Source organism: Cucurbita maxima, unplaced genomic scaffold, assembly GCF_002738345.1.
Source record: "Cucurbita maxima cultivar Rimu unplaced genomic scaffold, Cmax_1.0 Cma_Scf00023, whole genome shotgun sequence".
NCBI lineage: Eukaryota > Viridiplantae > Streptophyta > Magnoliopsida > Cucurbitales > Cucurbitaceae > Cucurbita > Cucurbita maxima.
The window spans coordinates 3,571,802-3,592,201 of NW_019272039.1; the positions used below are offsets into that span (position 1 = coordinate 3,571,802).

Genomic DNA, 20,400 nt, shown 5'->3' on the forward strand with positions numbered 1-20,400 from the left:
GATAAGGGTCGGAGAATATAACTGCTTTAAGTTGCACATTCGATGGTTCGTATTGTGTCTAGACGTGGAGTATAGTATTTTTCACATGTGTAAAGACATGTACCTGTCCCATAAAGACTTCAGTGAGGAATGATTTTTCAGTGGTTGATGGTAATTTTGTTAAAGATATGAAGGATAGACCTGTTCAAATGTTGACCGTAATCCACGTTGAAAGGATGAGAAAGAACACGACAAATACGCTGAGCTCATATTGGTGAGATTTTTTGAAATCTTTTTGTCATTTCCTAAGGTGTATGTTTGTGATTCCTCAGTGGCGATTCTTCTTCAAATGAGTTCATGACTCTTGGTGGACCCTGAGGCTTCTACTCACCTCTCGTTTAGGGATCAACATATGCTCTTTCGAATATTGAGCGTGTGCGGCCTTTTATCAAGTCTTTCGAGCTTATTACCTATTTTCCTCAAACATACTCATATGCTATTTCATAGGGGAAAGGTAATGCTCTTATCCAACGTAGCCTATGAACCTAATAATCTATGACTTTGTTAACCCTACTGAGCGTTTTCCCGTTTCTCTTTTATATTCGTGGTCAAACGTCATTTTTTCTCATTTTTTCTTTTTAAATAATAAATAATTAAAGTTCTAATTATAAAAAATAATAATAAATAAAAAAGAAAATTGAAGGTTGGAGAAGAGGGAGACAGAAGTGGAAGAGCAGCTCCTTTCAAGTAATATATTAAATTTAAGTAATAATTAAAAGAGATTATATTTAGTATATAATTTATTCGACTGAGAATTAAAGTAAACAAAAAGCGAGGTAATCCAGCCGACCAACAGAACCTTACGGTGGTCCCCGCCGTATACAATCGGGCAGAAAAACCTCCTCCCTGTTGGGTGGTCCCCACCGATCCCACGTGTACCTCAATCTTCTCCGTCCATTTCAACGGCCTTGATTCCACCAAAACAAACAATCATCTTCATTGACCATTGACCAAACCTCGAATATTTATTCAAATAATTTTTAGAAAAAAGCTGACGTCACAGTACCTTTGACTCTTTCTCTCTCTTCCTTTAAACCCATACCCACTATCTGTTCTCCGCCTGCGACTTCACTCTTCTTTCTTTCTCTCTTTCTCTCTCTCTCTCGTCCGATCCGACGATTCTTTTCTCCAGGGGCGGCGGTGCGGTGGTGGGCGGTGGTCAGTTGACGGAAGATGGTGAGAGATGACTTGTGTATTACAATTCCGAGCGATTTCAGATGTCCGATCTCGCTTGACGTCATGAAATCCCCTGTAAGTTTGTGTACCGGAGTCACTTACGATCGTTCCAGTATCCAGAAATGGCTCGACAATGGAAACAACACTTGTCCGGCTACCATGCAGATCCTTCAAACGAAGGAGTTCGTCCCTAACCACAATCTCCACCGCCTTATTCAGATTTGGTCCGATTCCCTTCGGCACCGAGTCCACTCGCCCGATTCCTCCCCTGTTTCCGACTCGGTACTCTCCTCCGATCAAGTTCTTGACCTCGTCAAGCGCATAGAGATCGATCAATCTAGCACCGACTCGCTTCTGCGGCTTGTCTCTTTCGCCGCTAAATCGGTGGAGAATCGGAGGCTTCTCTGTGGAATCGGCGGTTTCGTGCCGGTTCTTGTCGATCTTCTTAGGAATGTCAATGGCGGCGTTTTGGTTGAGCAGACTGTGAGGTTATTGCATTTGATTCGAAATGAAATAGAAGATAAGGAGCGGTTTGTGAAATCGATGTTGAAGAGCGATCGTAATTGTCTTTCGTCTCTGCTTCTGGTTCTGCGGAAAGGAACCGTCGAATTAAAAATCTGTTCGGCTAGTCTACTAGAGCATCTCGCAATCGACGCCGAGTCGAAGATTGTAATCGCCGAAACGGATGGATTAATGCAAGAATTACTGAAATTAACAAACTCTGAGAACGATTCAAACCTAATCGAATCGGTTCTATCGTGTTTAATTTCAATTTCAATGCCGAAACGGATCAAAATCATATTAGTCCATCTCGGTGCGATAAAATCGGTAACGAAGCTTCTCTCAGAAACGAACTCAACTTCGAGCGTTTCGATAACGGAGAAGGTTCTGAAAGTGCTGGAAACCGCGTCGACGGTGAGGGAAGGAAGGATGGAGATCGGAGAGGACTCAACGTGCTTAGCAGCGATCGTACAAAAGGTACTGAAGGTGTCGAACACGGCGACGGAGCACGCGGTGACGACGCTGTGGAGCGTGTGCTATCTGTTCAGAGATGAGAAGGCAGCAGAGGCGTTAACGAAGGCGAACGGATTGACGAAGATTTTGCTGTTAATGCAGAGCAATTGCTCGCCACCAGTACGACAGATGGCGAGAGATTTGCTGAAGATTTTCCGAATCAATTCGAAATCGTGCCTGGCGAGTTACGACACGAAAACCACGCATATCATGCCCTGTTAGAACCGATATGCTTTCTTCTTCATCTTCTTCTTCTTCTACTTCGATTCTCTCTGTAAGTTATTATGGAGATCTGTGGAGAGATTTTCGTTTTCTTTTTCTACTCTGTAAATCAAAGAAATTTTGTCAGTGAATACAAACAAAATTATTCGATTTTCACGCAGTTCTTGCATTTTCGTGCAAGTCTCTTCCGATTCAGTTCAATTTCTGTTTATGATTTTTCTTTTTTTTTTTTTTTTTTTTTGGAAATATTTACCTCAAAAATGGTAAATTATCTCTTATGGACTGAATTATAAACTAAACAAAAATAATTTAATTATAACAAATGTGACTGAAAATTCGCTAATAATTATGAATTATACTATTGTACGGTAATAATTATTATTACTTTTTTTAATTACCAAATTTTGTATTTAAAGAAAACTTTTTAATAATTCAACTTTGGTATCTAAGAATTTATAGTGCATTCTTCTAAATTTGGTCTAACAATTAAATAAAAATGATGGAACTGTTGGAATGATCGTGGGTTTATAAGTGAGGAATACTAACTTGAGGCCTTTTGGGGAAGCACAAAGCAAAGCCATGAGAGCTTATGCTCAAAGTGGACAATATCATACCATTGTGGAGAGTTGTGTTCGTCTAACATGGTATCAGAGCCATGTCGAATAAAGGACTCCAAAAGGAGTCAAGCCTCCTCGAAGGTGCGACATGCTTTGTTCGAGGGGAGGTGTTGGATGATGAAAGTCCCACATCGGCTAATTTAGGGAATGATCATGGGTTTATAAGTGAGGAATACTAAGCAGTAACAATAATTAATTTGTATTTGAATAAAATAAAGTTATTAGTTATTTTTCAAATAATTTTTTACCCTAATTTAATTACTACTTCTGTTTTGTTGGAAACATAGCATTAAATATATAATAACCCAATGAGAGAAACAGACAAAGAGACATCTACATGCTCATCACCAAACCCATAAAACGTTCACAAAAACAAACCAAACAAAATCTACCTTCTCTTAACATTAGTATGCTTGCTTCATATCACTAAATATATACGAAAATTATGCGAGACCATGCTCGATATCAATATGGTCAAGTTGGGTACTCATCGAATAGACCTCCGAATCTCCTTTGACTATCTTACGTAGAGCAAAATTAGATTTCTACCAAAAAAAAGAGACAATTGGATGAAAGAAAACGCCACTATATGTCCACTTGAAGGTGGTGGTGGTGGGTGTGTAAAGGAAACATAATAGTTGAGTGTGATGGGAGCTTCTCACTTGCTTGAATGCAACACTTTCCCCTCCCCACCATATTCAAAACAAAAACAATTTTTTTTTTTTTTAGTTCAAACCCTAATTAATTGGGAAATTACAATTGCATGAACAGTGGGATGTTTAAAAACAAAACAAAAAAAGGGTTTCCATTATCCCATGGTGTAGGGAGTCCAATCAAAGCATCCTCTTGAGAATGATAGGGATCAAACCAAACAAATTTTGTACCTATTTTATAGATTTTAGTGTTTGAGTGATGCAAGCTTAGTGGATTCCCAATTCCCAATTCCCCCTTTGGTCCCAATTTTATTAAACCTTTCGAATCTTGATTTCATTTATTTCTATCCCAGAGTGGATGTCCTTCTCACTTTTACTTCTCCTTTCAATTTTCTCTCGTAGGACTTGTTTGGAGAGATAAACGAGTGTCAACGAGGACGCTAAACCCCAAAAGAAGGTGGATTGTGAGATCTCACATTGGTTCGAGAGGAGAACAAAACATTCCTTACAAGGGTCTAAAAACCTCCCTTAACATTAGTGTTTTACAAATTTTGAGAGGAAAGCTCAATCAGGACAATATGATATTCCAATGACCATATCAACCCTTAGGAGATAGTATATATATATATATATATAACTTGCGTCTTGTAGGACTCACTTTACCCACTTGCCTCATACGATATTCTTATGAGTAGATTAGCCTTCAAGAGATAGTATATATATATAACTTGCTTCGTGTAGGACTCACTATACCCACTTGTCCCATACGATATTCTTATGAGCTATCATCCCTTAAGAGATGGTATATATATATATATATATATAACTTTCTTCTCGTAGGACTCACTTTATCCACTTGCCCCATACGATATTCTTGTTAGTAGGTCATCCCTGAAGAGACAGTATATATATTATAACTTGCTTTTTGTAACACTCGCTTTACCCACTTGCCCTATACGATATTCTTACGAGCAAATCATCCCTCCAAAGATATTTTATATAGTTAGCTTCTTGTACGACTCGCTTTACCCATTTGTTCGATACGATATTTCATGACTAGACCAGCCCTTAAAAGATAGTATATAAACATTCAAGTAATCAGAAGACTGCATGGACTAAAACGACTGTTCGGACAATGATTACATATGATAATCGGTTGTTTGATTAAATATAAGCCATTCAATTATATATATGAAACAAAAACTAAGGTTGGTTGCATAAGTGAAGTGGGGTGGGGTCTGATTTGATTAATTTAGGGTTAATGTCCAAAGCATTAGTAGAGAGAAGGAAGTGGTGCAATGCTTTGCTGACTGTAAAGACAACCTTTGGCTATCAATTTTATTTTGTTAATTTTTGTTTGATAGCCACAAAGTAAAGAACATGAAAAATGATTGGAATCTTCGTCTCAACAAAACTCATACTTCTTTGACCATTCCATTTCTTTACAATATCTTCTTAATTTTATGTGTTTTTTTTTGTTTATCAAAGATTTGAAATCATGTTACACCCTTCAAAGTGCACAATCTTCTTTCTCTCATTTATATTTTTTTGTTCTTAAAAGTAAATAGATAATCTTAAAGTAAGCCCCCAATCTTTGTTTCAAAATATGGTCTAGGTCTAGAGCGAGTTAAAGTAGATATTAATGAACTCGCTATTGTCAATCGTCATCTACTATGTAACGACCTAGATTGGACTGTCTCACGTTGGTTGGAGAGGAGAACAAAACACTCGAGTGGAAACCTTCCCATAGCACACACTGAAGGAAAAACCTAAAGAGAATAATATCTGCTAGCGGTGGATTTTGGTCGTTATAAATGGTATCAGAGCCAGACACTGGACGATGTGTCAGCCTTCTCGCTGTTCTCCGAAGGGGGTACACATAAGACGGTGTGTCAGTAAGGACACTAGACCCCAAAAGGGGGTGGATTTGGTGGGGTCCCACATCGAATTGGAGAAAGGAACGAGTGCCAACGAGGACGAAAATGGATCACCCACGAATTGGAGAAAGGAAAGTGTTATATTTCCTTCTTTTTTTTGAACATGCAACATTATTAAATGGAAGGTGATGGTTGTTCCAAGCACTTAAAGAGGAAGAAAATGGGTCACCCACATAGCCTTTTATTTGCATTACATGGGGATGTGGGCTTTTGATGTTCAAAAAAGGGGGATTCTGGTTACCTGATTTGCTGGATTTGTGGTGTGTTGGTCCAAAACATCATGATGGGGTTCCCAACTTGGTGCAGTTATCATCACATAAACAATGCCTGCTCCACTCTCACGTGACCTCAACCTGTTCGACGAAATGCCTCAATCAAACATTTGTTCATTTGCACTGCCCAAACCCAATGCCAACAGCCCCCATTCAAGCCTTTTGTGTAATCATATCATAAATTATTCATATCTACTTGTGTCTTTGTTTTTGTGTGTATTTTTTTAACTTATCATTATAAATTTTTGTTTGACGCACGAGCCACCTTGTCGTTCTTACCATGTGTAATGATGTTCGTCGTGGTGATGATGGATCATAACTAAAATCTTTTATATATATATATATATAATAATACCTATTCCTTTGAACCTAATTCACTTATTAAAATAATATATATATGAATTTAAAATATATAGATATGTGAGACCAAACATTCCACCATGGGAGCTAGCATCCTCATAACATTTGTAATAGTTTATAAGTATTGTTTGTTTTGGCCCGATCAACATGAAATCAAACACTCCACCCCCTTAGGGATGTACACCGTCCGTGTCTGACTCTTATAACATTTGTAACAACTCAAGCTCACTGCTAATAGATATTGTTCAATTTGGCTCGTTACATATTGTTGACTTCCTTACAGTTTTAAAACGTGTCTATTAGGAAGAGGTTTATATACTTTTATATGGAATGCTTCGTTGTCATCTCCGATCTCCGATCAATATGGGATCTCATATAAATTCGGGAGGGTCTTGTTTTTCTTTTATTTATTTATTTTTTTTCTAGCGTAATAATTAATGACTAAACTAAATGAAGTTGGTTTAATATAGGCACTTTTTCCAAAAGTTGGGTTAACTTTTTTTTATTATAAAAAAAGTATTTTGAATAAATACTTAATATATTAATTATTCAAAAATGATTTTAAAGTGATTAATTAATATTTTTATTGAAATTATTTTCTAAAAAGTGTGTAAGCCGAAGGGTTTTCCTCATAATTGGGCCAGGTCTCCTAAAACGTATAAGCCCAAAGATAGTCCAGGCCCAAACCCAGTGATCTAAGACACTATTTGAGCTTGAATCGGGCCGGCCCAAACTTCAATAGCCCAACGACCATTTTAAAATTAGTTTCAACGATTTATATTTAATTAAATGAGAGCTTTTTTCTTTTTCTTTTTCTTTTTTTGGTGATAAAAACTTGCAAAAACGTCATGTCGTTGAGTCGACATCGACGATGTCGGCCATGTCCTTTACTGCAACCAACTCTTAAACCACGTCCTCTTCCGTACACACATTTATTATCATTTCCCTACTCAAACAAAAAACCCTAATTATCTTTATTTTACATCAATCTATTCCTTTTCTTTTTCCCCATAATAATAATAATAATAACAATAAATATTATATCCTAACTAACTTTTTTAATTATTGTTTGTTTGTTATATAATTTCTCCAATCTTATTTCAATCATTTTTTTTGGTTAATTTCTATTATCATTATTCATTTTTAAATATTTTGTATATTTAATTTATATATATATATATTATAATGTAGTGAAACTATCTATTGAATCACTCCATTCACTAATTTTGTAGGTTAATTAATTATAACTCAATAATGTCGTTAAATAATTATAACTTCAATGCTAAAAAAACTATAAATATCATACTTTTTTAATCAAAATTTTCATTCTCAATTCATTGAACTAATTTAGAGTAACAGTTCAAGCTCACCGCTAACAAATATTGTTCGCTTTGACTCGTTATATATCATTGTCAGTCTCACAATTTTAAAACGCGTTCACTATGGAGTGGGTCTAGCTCTATTCTGATCAGTGTCTCGCATTGGGAGTTAGGTCGTTGGGTTGTTGTCCTTGGGTGAAGGCCTAGGGATATCCGACCTTAGAGACACGTTTTAAAACTGTAATGCTAACGATGATACATAACGGACAATATCTATTAATGGTGAGCTTGAGCTGATACAACTAGTATTAGAGTCAATCATCGGACTGTGCATGTCACTAATTGGTGTAGGGCTAAATCTTTTATATAGTAGACACATTTTAAAAATAGTGAAATTGACGATGATACATAACATGTCAAAGTTGATAATATCTACTAGCGATAGGTTTTAATTATTACATTTAGTAACCTCCCATCGATGAATGAAAGCAATATATTTCTCAAATATAATAAAATATATATTTTTTAAAAAAATAAAAAACGTGACTCTCTTCGTAATCAGCACCACCGAAAACTATTCTCCACAAAAAGTCAACTTTTTTTTTTTTTTCCGTTCCTTTTTTGATAAATATCATAAATTCATAAACTAAAAATTAATTAATTAAAGTTGGGTCTTTTAAATTTTGTGTTTAATACTATATTTTAGTATTAAATTTTAAATTTTTAGAATTTATATTATATCTATTTTTATAATATTTGTTGAATTATTAAAATTTGTATTTTTTTTTTTTTTAGTATCGATTTGATTCTCATAAAGGATAAATGAAAAATTTTGTGGAGATCGGAGAATAAAATAGGAAGTGGAAAGAGCGATGGAAAAGGTTTTTCCATCCTCGCTCCACACGTCAACATCTCTAGGGTCTTCACTTTATCTTCGCATGACAGAAAAGATCTCTCACGTGAACATTTCATTGTCACGTTCATATCACAACAAAATACAATATTTTATTCGTAACGAACAGTACATCTAGAAATTCTATTTCCCCTAAAAACAAAACAAACCTACCTCCTATATGATCCTATATGACACAATAATTCTCTTTCAATGTATTTATACGCTTAAATTATTACCTCATTAGGGTTTCTATTCAACTCACGAACTCATGTCTTAATTCACATACACCGAATTTGAAACTAAATTGTATAAGACCAACGTAAAGACGGTTCGTTCGAGTCAAACCGTGATAGCAGCTAGCCTAGTTGACATGAAAATACAGAACCCTACTGTTCCATGTTGAGTTTGCAAGAACCCTAATTCTTCTGTTTTTTTTTTTGTCTTCTAAAATCAATTATATTTCTATTCAATCCACACGTTTTAAAACTTTATAATAATAATAATAATAATATATTCTATTTCTTGGAAATTGTTGTTACTATAATAATTGTTCCATATGGGACTCTTATCAAAGTAGTGTCGGACATGTTTGGTTGCAAATGGCTTAGGGTTATTATTTTGTTGGCTTTGGAGTTCATCGTTATGGATTTGCTAGCTTTTGATTTGAGGTGTTTAAATGCAACGAACGACTAAACTACTTGTCTCTTCGCTCTTTATCTATAGCCAAAAGATGTATCTCGGTCGAATATTATATGTACTTACAGATAAACATGCAAAACCCGAGTCAAATCTATCTATTTTATTGGCTTAGTTAGTGTCGGTCATATCAGATTGGAAAATTTAAAACTAGTGATAATGTTCAAGGCTATATTGAAATTTTGAGTTGATTCGATCGTTGACTTGAATGATTGAATATAGTTTGACAACCCAACCATACTGAATCCGTGGATGGTTATTTTTTTAAAATTATTTATATACATTCTACTTATTTACCCTGCATGTTACATTAATAGTCACAATACGAATTGAATTTCCAATTTTCCAATAATTCAACCCAACTTAAATAAATAAAAAAATCGAAAGCGTGTACCAGATTTGTCAGAAGTCCTATTCCTTTTGCTAGCGTAATAGAAATGGTTGAAACGAGAGCTTCGAACCTTATATATGCATCAGTATGGATAGTCTTAAAGTACAAGCTAAGGTAGTCTCAAAGTCGGGCCAAGTGAAAGATCGACACTCGAAAACTTAAGGAGCAGCGCACAAAAGAGAAAGCGGAGGAGATGGAGATTTTTGTTCCATTTTAAGTAAGGTAGAAATATAAGAACAAAAATAAATAAATAAATAAAAGTTTTGAAATTAATTTAAAATATTACAAGAATCAAATTGTTTTTATTTATTTTTTAAAACGAGCATCATTTCCATCACTTCATTAATAATTAAGTGGACCTTGATTTGGAAACTTTAAACTATATATTATTCAACGTGACATCCTAACCGTGGCATTTAAATTTGATTTATGGGTCAAATTCATTCAAATCACTGATGATTAGATGGATAATCATTTAATTATTTGTTTCTTTCTTAACATCACAATTTATTCATTAAAATAAATAAATAAAATTACAATTTCTTTAACATAATCGATTGTTTTATATTTTTTTTTATTAATTTAAAACATTTTCCATTTGAAAATTATAAAAAAAAACAATTAAATTTTAAAATATAAATTCCTCTAGTGATACTTACTAGTCTTTTTCTTAATATATTTTTTAAATATTTTAAAAAATAAATTTTAATTTTAATTAGGCTTGTATTCACTTCCAAGTCGTATATATTATATTTAATTACATTATTTTACACATTTGAATAATAAGACAACGAATACAGATAGAGAAAAAAGTGAAAAACTAAAAGGATTATCGACGAGATATTAAATTAATAATATCAATGATTCTCGAAGATCATTGCTCGTAAAAAAAATTTAAAATATTGAAAATTTTAAGGTGGGTGTGATTTTTGTCAGGTGTTTTTATTTTAAAAGGAAAAATCATGAATTAGGTAAGTGTAAATATATGAAAGCACATGTCCTCAGTGACGCTGTATGATTTTAGTATATGGTTTGGGTGTTAATAATATCTGATTAATTAACCATACAAATCTTTATAATGTAAAGAATATAAATTAAAACTATATAAGAAATCAAAATAATGAAACATATGGATGAGTGAGATCCAACGACATAAATTGCCAGTGAAGCATCCCAACCAAATGGAAAATAAATAAATAAATAATAAATGTTTGGGATTTGGCAGAAAGTGCAAAATCCAGAAGTCAAAGGATAGAGAGGAAGTCAAATGGGTGTTGGAAAGGAAACAGACAAGAAGGCATGTGAAAGTGGGGAAGCTTTGGTTTTTTTTTTTTTTTTTAATTAATTAATTAATCATTAACAACCAAACATTGCATTATAATTAATTAAGGAAGACCATGCCCTAATGATTTATTTCATTCTTCTTACCTTAATTTAATTACCAAATTTATTATTATGTCATTAATTCACCATTATTTTTAGGAGGTAAATAAGATTTTAGCGGTCAAAAAATATTATATTTTTTATTAGGATACTAAAAAACACAATCGACCAAATTAAACCTGTACTGTTTGTGTTGAATTCGTTGTAAAGAAATGAAAGTTTTTCGAAAATTGTAGAGAAGTCGATAGTTGTTTGAAACCCAATATGAAAATCAGAAGAAGTTGGGCTAAATTCGATGATTTAAGTTGAAAAAATGTGATTCCTCAAAGAAATCCCGAACTCTTTCTATTGAAAATAAAATAATTAATCAGGTCATGGAATTGTGAGACGAGGAGAGAAGAGGTAATGAAATTGTAAACTCATATAATGAGCTTAAGAGAGAAACAATGAACTGAGAGAGGAGAGAAGCAGTGAAACCGAATTTTGAATTAAGTTAGTTTACGAATTTCTCGATTAAATCAAATTAACACGAAATTATTGCTAATTATAAAATATATATTTGTGCATGCAAAATAATATTATACAAATATATTTATTTAATTTTATAATTATCTTTTTTTATTATTAATTTTTCAATAAATATTAAAAATAATTTTTAATTATTTAAAAGATAATTTCGGTAAATTTTAAATAAATGTTTGAAAATAAATAAACTAACATTTTATTTTTATTAAAAAAAATTAAATTAATGACTTTAATAACCCAAACCTAGCTCAAAAACACCTCTATTCTTTTACCCATATAGGAATTAGTCACAATCATATTAAAATTTTATTCTTATTAAAACTTTAAATTTTTTTTTTTTTTTTTTTTAAACCCATCAATTATTTTCAATATTTGAATAGTAAAAAGAAGGGTAGATGTATGGACAGTTTTTTTTTTCNATTAAAAAAAATATAAAATTATTATTATTATTATTTGGCAATTGGATTATTTATTTATTTATTTATTTATTTATAATTTCATTCTGGAACAGACTAGATTTAACAAGTAAAAAAAAAAAAAAAAAAAAAAAAAAAAAAAAAAAAAAAAAAAAAAAAAAAAAAAAAATCTTGTAATTAAGGTGGCTGTCCAAATCTTCATGTCTTTTTTTATTTACTGGTGAAAATGAAAAGTGGGAGAAAATAAGTCAGGTCCCATAAAATGTCCCAATAATAACAGTATATTTGATTGAAACATTTTTTTTACGACAAAATAATAATAATAATAATAATAATAATAATAATAATAAAATAATGTTTTAATTATTAAACTTTTTATTTTGCGTGTTTTTATTTTAAATGCTATTTATTAACACAAATTATTACATTAAAGGTCGATTTCATCATTATTACTACTAAAAATCAGCATCTGAGTATATTGAATACCATAATTCTTGATAATGACGTGTCATTTTCAAATACAAAAAAAAAAAAAAAAAAAAAAAAAAAAAAAAAAAAAAAAAAAAAAAAAAAAAAAAAAAAAAAAAAAATCTATTCTTTTTCTTTTTCCTTTTTCCACTCTCGATAGCCACTCTTTTCTCTCACGATTAAATTCTTTAGTCGGTAACGAGATTTGGCATCACTGATACTAATCATCTCGTGGGGTTCATTCGATATTTATAGCTGAATTTTAAGATGAGTTAGCAAGTTTTATGTCCCGTATGTTTTACGAAGATATAAACGTGGTTGCATGCATGCATGACTAACTCCATTAATTACGACAAGAATAAAGTCATTTACAAGAGGATAAGTGATAAGAATACCATCAACTATTGTGTCACGAGCTATACTTCGACATTAGTATTGAGTTGAACTATTTTTCGATCGATTATAATGTAAAAACTTCATGATTCAACCGTGCCCGTAAATGAGAGAACATGGGTCATTCAAATGGGTGGCGAAGATATGCAATAAAAAGGGTCCCATTCCATTTCCTCTAATCTAATACTCTCTCTCTCTCTCTCTTCACTTTCTCTCTCTTCCTTTTATTTTCCTCATTAATTTTTTTTAATTATTCAACATATAAATATTTCACCATCCTTCCTAAACTCATCCACAATTCTCCTCTCTCTTTCTCTCTCTAACACCATTTTTGAAGCCAATTCTGCCATTGTTCTTCCTCTTCTTCACAAACCAGTTAGTCTCTCTCTCTCTCTTCTCTGTAATATTTCTCATTTTCTCTCTCTAAAATATGATATGGGTTTTGTCAATTATCAATCTTTTTTTAAATCGTTGTAGATTTGAAACGTTCTACGTTCATAGATATATGTCTTAATCCATGGATTGTATCTATCAAGTTTCAATTTTTTTTTTTTTATTTTAGATTAATGTTTTATTCTTATTGTTTTGTAATGTTTTTGAATTTGAATGTTATAGTAAAGGTATTCATATGATCGGAGATAGGCTAGTTTTTTCTCCGATTTGGATTGGATTAAGTTTTTGAAAAATAAAAAATTAAGGTCGGTTCACATGTTGGCACTTTTTTGTTCGGATTAACCTGAAAATAGAGTTACATCCCAACCCAACCCACCCCTACCTGATTTTCATTGTAACGATATTAATGATGCGTTATGTCTTGTGAATTATCTGATATTTTAGTTATTAGTGTGACATGTACTAGAATAAGTAGGATTTGTAACTCTACTTTAGTGGCTTCAGTCACTAACCCAACCAACTCAAAATTTTGAATTTGTCCAACACAATTCAACTCAACTCAGATATGACTGTTCTCCATTTACGAGCTGTTTGTTTCCCGAGAAAATGAAAGAAAAAAAAGTAATGCCCAAAACACGACACACTTTGATTTCTCCCACTAAATTTACAAACTTTTTTTTTGGGGTCACAAAGAAAAATACATTATTGAGATGAACAGTAAATTAGAAAATGAAAGAGAGAGAAAAATAAAAAAGTGGGGAAAATCTGAAGTGGTGATTGGGGATGCTGTTGCCAAACATATGATTCAAATAATTGAGACAGAATGATTCTGCATAATTTTAAACCAACATTTTTCCATTTAAATAATCCAAATCCAACCAATCAAATTTCTCTATTATGCGATCCTCTTTGGGATAAGTACCAATTAATATTCAAATAAATCAATCAATAATTAACCCTTTTCTCTTCTTATTTCTTCTATGTTCGTCATTTAGTTGTTGCATTTGCACCAAGATCGATTCTTGATCTTTTTTACAAGTAACCTAACACGACACTATGATTATTCTTCCAAAATTTGACTGTTTTATGTCTTCTTTGAGGCGTATTTCACTTTTGATCTGTAATGGGGTTCGATTAAAATGGTTTTTTGTTGGATTAATCCATGAAAAAAGTTGAGTTTATTGCAAATGAAACGGGAAATCTTCATGGGAAATTGGGGATTTTGGGATTTGGGGTTCTTCTTCTGTTGGATGAGCGGCGGGTACGGATCATCGTGAGTGCCACTACCATTTGGAAGCTTCGTGAAAAAGACCCGTTTCATCTTATCTTACTGCTGCTTACTCAATATTTTAGTCTCTATTTCTGGCGCTCTCTTTAGCCAAATGGACGCGCTACACTCTGCTCGGGTTCTTCTAATATCTTCTCTGTATGAATCAAGAACCGTGTGAAGTTCATACAGGAAGATGAGAGCGCTGTGGATACGGTGATGCTTCCTTCTTCTTCTTCTTCGTCTTCTTTACTCTCTCCGTGTTGTTTGGATCTGTTGTCCCGTGAGTTTCTTCTTATGAATCTGATTCGTATTCGCAATTTCTAATCGAAAAGAAACCGACCCATTTGGAGGATTTGCGGCATTTCTGGAAAGAACTATCTAGTTTTCACTTTTGTCTCTGTTTGGTAGAACAGGGCAAGATAGATCGGTTTTGAAGAAATCTGGTACTAATTTGAGGTATGTATCATAGAAATGGGAAATGGGAAATGGGAAATGGGAAATGGGAGAGACCCTTTTCGATTGATGTTTAGATACTCTAAGGATGCAAGTCAAATACATGAACCCATAAGAGAAAACCCAGAATCCAGTGTTCTTATAATCTCTGCCAACAAGAGCCCCAAAAGAAACCCAGAAACCAGAATGTGAGTGTGCAGCTTGCCTAGCCCATTGCATCTATTATTTATTATGTGGAATTGAACAAAACATTTAGCTGGTGTAGCCTGCTGCACGAACCCCGATGAGTTTATATCAGAGATGATAAAAGAATGGCAGCTGAGAGATACATATAGAAAGGCGAATTGATTGAGGGGCGTTGTGGAGTTAAAAGAGGAAGAACAAGTCCCGAGTGTTTGGTTTAGGTAAGTTAGGTCGGAGCTTTACAAATTATGGGGTTTTCTTGTTAGTTAAGAGGATGATTTTGCCATAAACGAGTGTTTTGTGTTTGGTTTATGGCGATTTGTGGCTGTAGCAGGGGAGGGGGGGCTTTCTCAGACCGCCTGTCTGCTTCTTTTTCACCGTTTCCTCTTTATATTGCTGTGATTTGTCTATTAAATGCTTCTTTTCGAAGCACTCAAAAAGGCTATTATATATTGTTGCTGAGCTGAACCCAACTGTTCTTCTTTTCATCTTTTGATAATTTTTAATCGCTTAAATCTCTCTTTACTCAACTGGGTTTGGGGATTTAGCTTTATTTGAGCGTTTTCTTGCACTTTTCCCATTTGGTTTGGCTGAAATGTGGACGAGTTAGGCCTTTTCCATTGAATTTGCTCCACCAAATAAGCATCATTCTGAGAAACCCCACGATCCTTGTTGTGTATAATGCTCGAGCGTCTAATGGATTTGTTTAACAAGATGTAATTAGAATGAATTTATATCTAATACCCATTTTTATTGGTTGCTCACATAGATTGGTGCGCTTTGCAGATAAGTAGGCGAACACAGGCTTCTGTTTATCGAACCGCGCCGCTCTTGTTTGTCGCTCGTGCGTTTACAATTTCAAACACAGATCTCGAGACCCTTTTCCTCTTAGCTACAACAGCTGACATCTGTTTTGCTTTTGCACCAATTTTTCCGGCCTTCCCCTCCCATTCTCTCTTATTTATGTAGACCCCAATCTTCCTCCTCCTCCTCCTCCATTGATTTTGAACTCGATTCAAAGTACTTGGACGAGTTTTTCGTGGCTTTGTTTTATACTTTCCTCAAAGGCGTGGGGTTTGACTCTATGAGAAGAAGCTGTATTAGCCACAATCTCAGCCGGGTCGGTGACATAGTGTTGAATTTTGCTGTTGCTTTACGGTGATCTCGAGGTATAGCCTTCGAACCTTGCTGCCTTGGGCTGTGTTTCCTGTATTTGATTATTCCCATCACTTCCTTTTCTTTTGGGTCCATTTTTCTTTCTTTAATCCAAAGTCGTGTGGTGAGTAATTGTATTAAAAATCTTAGAACATGCAAAAACCAGCGGCATTGATACATTCCTGAGGTTGGTAGTTGAGTTGGTCTTTTGTACTTACAATTATTTGGATCTTATATCTTCTGCCGACTCATTACCTGTGGACCATGTTCATTGTTTAGTATATTATTGCTGAGTGAAACTCGGGCCGTGATAATTGGATTACGTCCATATTAAAGAAGCTGCTGAGTTCTTTCCTTTGCTGTTCTTGTAGAATTGTTAAGTGTTTGGCCTTTGATGTGGAATATTGCTCCTGGAACAAGACATGCTGAGTTCTGACAGAGACACAGATGTTTTCTTCGACTCAGAAGATTACTTGCCATTAGAGGACTCCTTGGTAGCAGAAGAAGTGGATTCCAACAAGTTGGGATATGAAATATGGATGAGTGAGCCACAGAGCATTAAGAGGAGAAGACAGCGTTTTCTTCAAGAAGTTGGATTACTTGAATTTGCGTCTTCAAGAACTTGTGCACATGATTTAGTGATTGAATCAAGCGATTCATCAGGGAGGATGGAATTGGAGAGACTAACAGAATTCAGTGGAGCTGTCTCAAGTTCTGACTATGCTCCTACCTGTAATGTGGAGGAGAATGATTTAGAACTATGCTCAAATGAGATGCTTCTACCAGTTTCTGTTTCGAACTCCGGTTCTCGACGTTGCCATGGCGAAGCTGACGTTGAAGGTTGCCGGGATATTGATGTCAGTAAAAGAAAAATAAAGAAGTGGTGGAGATCATTCAAGAACAAGGCGGCGAGCTTAAGAAGGACAGAGTTTTCTGAGGAATTGAAAACAATCCCAGCAGAATCCAAAACTTGCAGAATGAAGGTGTATCAAAACAAGAAGAGATGCTCAGAGTTTAGTGCTTTGTATATGAGACAGCAGATTGTTGCACACAAGGGCTTGATTTGGACAATGAAGTTTAGTCCAGATGGGAAGTATTTGGCAAGTGGAGGAGAAGACGGAGTCGTTCGTGTATGGCGTATATCGTCTGCAAATGTCTCTAGTGAGTTCTTAGCAAATGATGGCAATCATAACAACAAACCAAGAGAAGGGAAGTCTAGCCTCAGCAGCAAACCGTTGAGATTTGCCACTGTTGTCATTCCTGAAAAGGTTTTTCAGATTGATGAGCAGCCAGTGCAAAAGTTCTATGGGCATTCCAGTGATGTCTTGGACATAGCTTGGTCCAATTCAAACGTAAGACATCTATGACAACTGTTTGTTTGTTTGTTTGTTTTTTGGACTGTCGAAGAAACAAAGCTAACTAGATCCTCTTGCTACAGTGTCTTCTTTCATCCTCAAAGGATAAAACTGTGCGCTTGTGGGGAGTTGGCTCTGATCAATGTCTTGGTGTTTTCCACCACAAGAACTATGGTAAGTTTTGAAATCATGCATCCATTCAAGTTCTTGCTGGCGCCATTCTCTTTTCTAAAGTGTTATTACTTTGTTTTTGGGATCAGTGACTTGTATCCAATTCAATCCAATGGATGAAAACTACTTCATCAGTGGCTCAATTGATGGCAAAATCCGAGTTTGGAGTGTGTTGAAACAGCGGGTGGTTGATTGGGCTGATGTCCGAGATGTCATTACTGCTTTAGCTTATCAACCAGATGGGAAGGTGCGAGTTGTGAACTCTCACAAATTGAATATATATGTCTTACACAGTGCTCTGATCATACCTTGTTCTTCTATGTGAGCAGGGTTTTGCTATTGGCTCGATTACCGGCACGTGTCGTTTCTACAAAACATCAGGTACAAATCACGGTGCATTCGACGAATTCGACATTGTATAATGATGCTGCCCTTCAACTCCTTTACTGATTTAGATTGTTGTGATTTTGTAGGTGATTATTTTCATTTGGATGCACAGATCAATGTTCAAGGGCGAAAAAAGGCCTCGGGCAAAAGGATCACTGGCATTCAGGTTTTGCTCAGTACTTAGATAGTTCCTTTGCTAAAGCAAACTATTGTCTTAAATACCATTGCCTCAACTTGAATGCTATTCTTTGCAGTTTTGCCGGGAAAACTTTCAAAGAGTGATGATAACTTCGGAAGACTCGAAAGTACGCATATTCGAAGGAACCGAAATCGTCAACAAATATAAAGGTATGAATCCGGTCTGATTGCTCTCTTATGATTCTATTAGAACTCATTATGCTCCCACGTCAGTTGGGAGAGGTGAACGAAACATTCCTTATAAGAGTGTGGAAACTTCTCCCTCACAGACGTGTTTTAAAACTGTGAGGTTGATGGCGATACGTTATGGGCCGAAGTAGACAATATCCATTAGTGGTGGGTTTGGGCTATTACAAATGGTGTCAGAGCTAGACACTAAGCGGTGTGCCAGCGAGGACACTGGACTCCCAAAGGGGGTGGATTGTGAGATCCCACGTCAATTGGAGAGTGAAACTAAGCATTCATTCTAAGAGTATGAACCTCTCCCTAACATACGTGTTTTAAAACGAGACTGACGATGGTATGTAACAAGCCAAGGTTCTACCAAGAACCACCTCTGGCCCTCCCTACTAGAAATCCATTTTTCAAAAGAAAAATGATTTCAACCGATGCTAACATTACAACTACTGGTTTAGTGTTGAATGGTTAATTACTCAAAAATCTCTACAATTACCAAATGAGTTCATGCAAGCGGTTCTAGTTAAAGCATGAGGGGGTCTGCATTGACTTTCTCTTTATTCTTGTGTTTATTCATTTGAATTATTCATAAACAGTGATTGATAGCCATGAAAACCATATTTAATTATAAATCAGAGATGTCCATTGCATCTGCACTTGACTTGTAAAAATCTATTGATGGAAAGTTCTGTTTCTCTCTCATAATAGCTGTACACTGTTCTATCATATTATTGGCTTGAAATGAGGAAGGCCAGTGATGTTAGCTGATCTGTAGTTCAATGAATCTTTTGAGGTTTATATGCTTAGATTCTCGTTTCGAAATGCAGGTCTACCGAAGTCGGGGAGTCAGATGTCTGCTTCTTTTACAAAAAATAGGAAGCATATAATATCTGTAGGAGAGGACTCTCGTGTATATATGTGGAACTATGATAGTCTTCACCTCCCATCAATGAAAGAAACGAAATCTCAGCAGTCTTGTGAGCATTTCTTGTCTGATGGTGCTTCTGTTGCTATACCATGGCCTGGTGTTGGAACCGAGCTGAAATGCTTTGGCAACAACCAACGGCAGTTCTCACAGAGTCAGGATTGCCAAGGGGCTGCTGCTTCTTGGACAAGAGATTCAGAGCGTTTTTCCCTTGCTAATTGGATCTCTGCTGATAGTCTGTGCCGTGGATCCGCAACATGGCCAGAAGAGAGGCTACCTCTCTGGGATTTACCAGTTGCAGATGATGAACATGGCAACCTGGAACACCATAATAGTCAGAGTGACGCCCACGACCATGTAGCTCCACCCGACACATGGGGCCTTGTGATTGTCGTGGCTGGATTAGATGGAACTATAAAGACATTCCATAACTATGGATTGCCCATCAGGCTTTAGGAATCCAATTGAATTCCAGGAGCTTCTAAAAGCTAAAAAATGGTTGATTCTTTCTCCTTTTTGTATCTTCCAGTCAGTGCTATAGAGAAAAGCTTTCTATTTATTTATTCCTTCTAAAAATGTATGTTTTAGAGGTCTGAAAATTTGTAAATCTACCCCTTTTTTTTTCTTGTTTAGTTTATGTGAATATTACTGCCAATATAAATGGAATACACTAGGCAGATTTTTGGCATTTGAGTGCTTTTTTCTCATTGACATGAAGAATTTGAATCTTCGACAAAACAACTCTGCTCTGCCTTGTTCTTGTATTTGAATCGGTAGTTTCCAGTCTTGGCACAAGTTTATGCAAATTGAAAGGAAACCCATTAATCGTTCATTCATTGATTACTTACCCTCCTTTTTGTTTGGGGAAAGGTAAGATTTTGAGCGAATTAGACTGCGAGAGAATGAGAGTTGTGAATTGGGGTCTGCAAAGAGAGAAGAAGCTTAGCGACAGAAAAT

At 34.9% G+C, this 20,400-nt stretch overlaps 2 protein-coding genes across 2 annotated transcripts; both read left to right on the forward strand.

The window, feature by feature from the left end:
- Nucleotides 1-800: 800 nt before the first annotated feature.
- On the forward strand, nt 801-14,694 carry LOC111496784 (U-box domain-containing protein 27-like). The gene is made up of 2 exons (XM_023147300.1): nt 801-2,486; nt 14,663-14,694. The coding sequence occupies exon 1, from the start codon at nt 1,213-1,215 to the stop codon at nt 2,449-2,451; it is 1,239 nt and encodes a 412-aa protein (XP_023003068.1). The 5' UTR covers nt 801-1,212; the 3' UTR covers nt 2,452-2,486; nt 14,663-14,694.
- On the forward strand, nt 14,186-20,154 carry LOC111496782 (WD repeat-containing protein YMR102C-like). The gene is made up of 9 exons (XM_023147298.1): nt 14,186-14,652; nt 15,862-16,244; nt 16,602-17,582; nt 17,669-17,759; nt 17,846-18,003; nt 18,086-18,137; nt 18,230-18,309; nt 18,398-18,491; nt 19,346-20,154. The coding sequence occupies exons 3-9, from the start codon at nt 16,653-16,655 to the stop codon at nt 19,897-19,899; spliced, it is 1,959 nt and encodes a 652-aa protein (XP_023003066.1). The 5' UTR covers nt 14,186-14,652; nt 15,862-16,244; nt 16,602-16,652; the 3' UTR covers nt 19,900-20,154.
- Nucleotides 20,155-20,400: the final 246 nt, after the last annotated feature.

Excerpts from the sequence above, each read along its gene's own strand:
- LOC111496782 (XM_023147298.1), top strand. The coding sequence starts at position 16,653 with ATGCTGAGTTCTGACAGAGACACAGATGTTTTCTTCGACTCAGAAGAT. Across the intron at positions 18,004-18,085 it reads CTTATCAACCAGATGGGAAG|GGTTTTGCTATTGGCTCGAT; the intron begins GTGCGAGTTGTG and ends CTATGTGAGCAG. Across the intron at positions 18,310-18,397 it reads AAAGGATCACTGGCATTCAG|TTTTGCCGGGAAAACTTTCA; the intron begins GTTTTGCTCAGT and ends TATTCTTTGCAG.
- LOC111496784 (XM_023147300.1), top strand. The coding sequence starts at position 1,213 with ATGGTGAGAGATGACTTGTGTATTACAATTCCGAGCGATTTCAGATGT.